The 6,015-nt window shown below is 31.2% G+C and overlaps 1 protein-coding gene across 1 annotated transcript; it reads right to left on the bottom strand.

Moving 5' to 3' along the window:
- Window positions 1–3,971: 3,971 nt before the first annotated feature.
- On the bottom strand, window positions 3,972–5,732 carry LOC7490229 (loganic acid O-methyltransferase). Its single transcript, XM_002309950.4, has 3 exons — window positions 5,588–5,732; window positions 4,534–5,181; window positions 3,972–4,458 (listed from the first exon to the last, which is right to left on the bottom strand). The coding sequence occupies exons 1-3, from the start codon at window positions 5,654–5,656 to the stop codon at window positions 4,138–4,140; spliced, it is 1,038 nt and encodes a 345-aa protein (XP_002309986.4). The 5' UTR covers window positions 5,657–5,732; the 3' UTR covers window positions 3,972–4,137.
- Window positions 5,733–6,015: the final 283 nt, after the last annotated feature.

Below are 6,015 nucleotides of genomic sequence, written 5' to 3' on the forward strand. Positions count from 1 at the left end.
TTATGATAAACTAAACATTCTTACTTATTAGTCTAATACAAAATATTTTAAAAAACATTATTATTAAAAACAAAAGATAAAAATTACTCTGAGCATCGTATAGTTACTGCATTTTACACTTTGCCTTCATTGTTTTGAAAATTATATAAAACATCCTCGGTAAATAAAAATTTTCAAATTGAGTGAAATGACCAAAATAACATCTCATCATGACCTAAAATTCTAGAAAATCAAAGTTTAGGTTGTTTGTAATCGATTATCTTGGAAATGATGTGTATGTTTGTGTCACTAGCTTGATGCAATCCAAGCAACACTAAAAGATTTGTTAGAGGTTCCAGTTGGTCGAGTGATAATGCTTAGGGCTAAGAGGTTCAAAAAGACTTTCAATAGACTTCTTTAAGACAAATAGGCTAAGGTGGACTTTAAGAAGATATTAAATAATGAAGTACAAGTCTTAATTAATTTAATTCATGTTCAAGAAGGGCTTGTAAGTTAGAATTTAAATATTACAAAAAGATTGGAATAAGAAAATTCAAATATGGCAGTTTTGACCTCTCGTTATTATTGTTGTCATGATTAGAGCTACAAAATCACCATGAATTTAGGAAAAAATTATTTTTAATAAAGAAATTAGTATTCTTGATTGGACTTACAAACTCTTCGAATGATTGATCAACTTCGTTGTGATTTCATACTACTCGTTCGTGTCTCTTTACAGGCGAAGGGTAAAAGTGATCATTGCGTATAACTTTGGTTCTCCAAGGTAGGTTCTTGTTGGGTTAAATTGCAAACCATTCAAATTTGATTTTAGCATATCATGGAAGGTGTCTACATTAATTGGTATAAGATTTGTGCTATTACCATGTTATATCCCTTTAATCTTTAGTTTGTTTCATTTCTTGATTTTCTCTCTTTCCAGTTTTGGATATGGTTTTTTTTTTCTTTTAAAAAAAGAAAGTATATTTTACTCTTATTATTTGAAAGTTTGAATCAAACCTTGTATTAAAAAAAATTATTTTGCTTAGATTCTTGATTTTGCCGAACACATCAAAGAAACTTTTTGTTATTGATCTTCATCTTCTATCTTTCTTGACCTCAGCCTAGAGTAAAAAAAACAAATCTTGTTCTTGTTGAATTGTGTGTATAAAAAAAAGGAAAAGTTGAAGGAAAAATTACAAGTATTGATTGAATGGATAAGTTAGGACATAACCAAATATATGCCCTTGAATTTTAGGATTGGCCGAAAGTTTCTTGATTTTACCAAATAGGTACATACCAAATCTTGGTATTGCCAAATTGAATTCTTGTTTTCTTGGATTATCTTGCCTTGTTTCATTTAAATTTGGGTAGTATAGATCTTTCTTGCTTTATCTTAATTGTTTTTTTTTTAATTCTTGAAGTTGAATCTTGACTTGTTAAATTAGTTAGTTTTTTTTTAATCTTTAACATAAACCCCATTGCTTTTATTTGTGTTTTTTTTCATCATTATATTTCACATGAATTTACATTGCTATTTGTAAATTTGTCCTTAAGTTTTGTTTTGATTTGATTAGTTTCGTATATTCCTTGATTCTTAAGTCTTTATTATTATAAAATCATGATGTTATAATTTGTTAAGTTACCTTTAAGAACTTAAGTAAGGGAGTAGTGAGGTAAAGGGCACAATAAGATTATTAGAGTGAAAAACCCAATTGAATTGTGTGAAACACGATTGCAGTGATATTAAATCGAGTATAAACACATGAGGGAATATATGAGGAAATATATGAGGAAATTTTGTATTGCTACTAACCTTTATTACAGGTATTCACAATGTCATTAAAAAATATGACACAATCAAAGGCGAAGGATCTTGTAGAAAGACAAGATAGGTTGGAGGTAACGATCGAGGCTTTGATGAGAAAGATGGATAAACTAAGTATTGAGATTATTAGTGTACATGATGTTCCTAGTCATAATGAAAAAGAGGTTAAAAGGTCTACTAGACAAGCACTTTCTCCTCCACATAAAAGTATAGTTAAAAACTCTGATGATGATGATGATGTAGTTAATCATAAAAGGAAGTCTCATACACACCAAAATTCTATAAATAAGACACGACCAAGGAGAGAGTTTGGTGGTAGATTTTGTCCAAATAAGGAATTCAACCAAAGGATGATTTTTTATGATCACGATGGTTTAGATTGTGATTTGGGTAGCATAAAACTTAAAATTATAGCATTTTAGGGAAAGAATGATCCAAAGACATATTTGAACTAGGAAAAGAAGGTGGAATTTGTATTTAATTTCTATCGATATTCAGAGGAAAAGAAAGTAAAACTAGTTGTAAAAGTGTATGGAAGTATATAATATATTGCAATTTTTATCTCAGGGTTCTAAAAGTGTTTATGAGTATTTTAAGCAGATGAAAATAGTTATAATTAGAGCTAATATTTCTAAAGATAGGGAAGCCACAATGGATAGATTTTTAAATGGTTTAGTAGAGATATTGTTAATATAGTTGAATTGCACTAGTGCTAATAGTAGAGCTAATAGTACTATTATTTAGAAATTGAAGATATGATATATATGGCTATAAATATAGAAAAATAATTTAAAAAAAAAAGGTAGTGCTAGACTAGGCGGTTATTTGGGATCCTCTTAGGTTAGAAGTTGAATTTTAGATGAGAGAATGTAATGCACAAACAAAGCCAATAACAGTACTTAAAGTTATTGAACCTTTATATGTTAAAAATACGTTGCGAAAATAGAGAAAAAATAAAGAAATAATGTTTAGTAAAAGCATAAATGAGAAATTAAGTGTTTTAGGTGTCAAAAACATGGGCATTATATAACTCACGTTTCGTCACAGGTTGTATTTTTTTTCCCAATAAAGAATTTAGATATATAGGTTTTTTAACAATGAAAGTCAATAAAGATGATAATTGCAGAGTCAAACATTGTCTTGACTGCTATGGTCTAAGAGTGTGTGTGTGTGTTTTTGCATTCAAAAAGTATTTTTGAAAATTTTTAAATTTTTTACTTCAAATTAATTTCTTTTATGATTTTGGATCGTTTTGATATGTTGATGTCAAAAATTTAAAAAAAAAATTACAAATAATTCATTTTGATATATTTTCAGGTAAAAGTCATTTTAAAAGGCATTATGTACCACAATCTCAAGAGGATTGAGAATTTTATATTTTATAACTTGATATAAAGTTTAGAGAGGGGGGGATCATTCCGAACCAGGCCGAAACATGAATAAAAAATTAGATTCAACCCAACTTGATTCTTGATATACACATGAGCCTCTAGACGGTTAATTAATCATATTCGAGGTATTTTCTTAATAACATTATTAGCAAAAATACTTTACAAATTAATATAGTTAGAATTTCTTTTGAAAATTAGCAATCAATCATATTTCAAACCTTGAGGTATTTTTTTAATAACATTATCGGCAAAAATATTTTACAAATTAATATAGTTAGAATTGTTTTTTGAAAATTAGCACAATTTAGTTGGCTATGCTAATTTATATATATAAAAAAAATTATCAACGTGCTATTTTTTTTAAAAAAAAAATCATTCCATGTTGAGCAAAGATGGAAGGAATGCAATCACCTTGTCCTATTTAGGTGTTGAAAGAGTATGTTGACGCTTAATCTTGGACCAAGCTTTTCAATATAAAAACTTTAGACAGCCTTGAATTCATTCAGGAGAAATGTTGATGTTCTAGTTTCTTACGATCCGATTACCTAAAAGCATCAATATTTGAACATTTTAGATACTTTTTTGGAGTGTCTTGCTTTGAGTGAAGCCAATGGGGCCTTGGATGAGGATGCTTCTAATGATGAAGCGAATGGTGGCACGGAGAAGGGTGCCTATCCCGTTCCATTTACATACAAGGAAAAACAAAAGAGCAAGAAGAAAATCTTTGATCGGATTGAACAAATAAAGTTAGTCCAAATATTGCGCTTGACAATACCTTTAATTTTGTAATAATATTCTAAATTACTCAAAAATACCCCAAATTCCCATAAGATTTATTATATTATACATATACAGATGAGTTTGTAGTTTATATATATATATATATATATATATATATGATAAGATATAAATTTGTATATATATATACAAATTTATATCTTATCAGATATTGCGCTTGAGAATTACAAACAATCCAATGGTAAAGCCATCACTTGCCTTTATTGGCGGTTTCCCAGCGATTTTGGCAGGATATCTCTCGAATAGCTGTTCAATAATTTCACTGCGGAAGTGTTTTCTTAAAATGCTTTCAAATCCGGATCTACATTCTTCAACTGAAGGTAATGGAACAGACATCGGAGGCAGTGTTTCCAATCTTGCAATCCCAAAGCAACCATTTTTCTCAATCAGTTTTCTTAGCTCTTCCATTGAAGGGCTATACAGGGGCATGTTGAATGAGTCGATTTCGTGATTGCGTATTATTTCCTGCAGAGGTTCCAGAATCACAATATATACGCATACAGTAAATTCTTAGTTATTTAAAGTTTTGATTTTACAAACCTCATCAACCATGTCTGTAAGGCATGATTCCAATGGCTTTATAAAGGGGCCAAGCGAATTTTGAGATGGCAGAGTTCCATCCGGACGTCCTGGCATGAGAATTATCATCAAGCCACCAGGAGCAAGCTCTTCTGCTCGAGCAGCTAGAAAGGACTCCATGTCCTTTGCATATTGAAGTGAATAGGCCTGACCAACTTCATGAGGTGCATTTGAATAATAGATCCTGCCCTTGTTACATGCTGGTGAATTCACATCACCCAGCTCTTGTGGTGCCCTAGATAGCCAATGCAGTGCAAATGCTGAGTAAATGATGTTAAGGCTAGCCTTTGGAAATAATCCTCCATGAAAAGAACCTGGAACTCCAAATGCGAAATATTTCCTATCTGGAGGGAGATTCGCAAAGAGAATATTGAAATCATTTGAAACATGATCATTGAAATACACTTGAAACTCTGGGAGGCTACAGTGGCCTTTGATTTCGCACTTCTGTGTGACGGCTTCTATTATATTGTCCATAGCTATAAATGTATTCGGTCCAGTCGAACAACCTAAATCAGCAACAGCAAACATCTTCGAAGAATGCTCTACGACAAGGTTTTCGATGATCCCTGAAGTCAGCATTGATTTTGCACTAGCAGCTGCCGCTTTCTGCATTGAAACATCTTCAGCTTTCGCAATTTGATTGTCGCATGATGATAAATATATGGTAGGTATATCTTAAACCATCATATCAATTAAAAGAAACCATTAATTCTTGATAAAAAAAACTTGTGCAAGATGTCACTAAAACTACAACACCTTTGAATAACAACATGATTTGTCCTCAAGACATAGTATATATTGTTGTCTAAACCAATACTTGAAACTTGATTGCAGAATTTTGGTTTACTAATTGTTTGAAAGATTTTTCCTTGCGTAGGAGAAAAAGAAAGTTCGTGTAGTATCAGTAAATTTGTTGCCAAGAACTAGAATAATCACTAACCATAGACATGAATAAGAGTAAATCAGTTAATGATTCAAGACAGGGCTAAATAATCAAAAACAGCTAGCGCACCTGTAGACTGGAATTCTTGGTGTAGCTGTGAGGGCCATCTCCGCCGGTCATAGGAAATGATTCTCCCATCTCCTTCTCCTCCCTCCCGTACCAGAACTAAAGAAAGAAACGTGCACTAACTTGTTGCCAATGATGCTTCTTTATAGAGGCTCGAAACAAATGGATTTGACACTACTTTTTTAACTTATTTGGGATATTTATATTTGTTGCAAGTTGCCACCACGCCCTGAAGGAAATTAAAGTTATTTTTTTTAATTATTATTATTATTTTCAAAGATTTGAATGCAGCTCCCCTGAACTACAGTATTTTTTATTTTATTTTTTTACTATTTTACAAGATCAAATTTTATTGTTGCCTCACATGATAAGCAGGAATTCTCAACCCATGGCAGTTGCACGCAGATAGAGAGTCGTAGTGCAGAATTTTT

Source organism: Populus trichocarpa, chromosome 7, assembly GCF_000002775.5.
Source record: "Populus trichocarpa isolate Nisqually-1 chromosome 7, P.trichocarpa_v4.1, whole genome shotgun sequence".
Classification (NCBI taxonomy): domain Eukaryota; kingdom Viridiplantae; phylum Streptophyta; class Magnoliopsida; order Malpighiales; family Salicaceae; genus Populus; species Populus trichocarpa.

Excerpts from the sequence above, each read along its gene's own strand:
- LOC7490229 (XM_002309950.4), bottom strand. The coding sequence starts at position 5,656 with ATGGGAGAATCATTTCCTATGACCGGCGGAGATGGCCCTCACAGCTAC. Across the intron at positions 5,182-5,587 it reads CCAAGAATTCCAGTCTACAG|AAAGCGGCAGCTGCTAGTGC; the intron begins GTGCGCTAGCTG and ends GTTTCAATGCAG. Across the intron at positions 4,459-4,533 it reads TTACAGACATGGTTGATGAG|GAAATAATACGCAATCACGA; the intron begins GTTTGTAAAATC and ends GAACCTCTGCAG.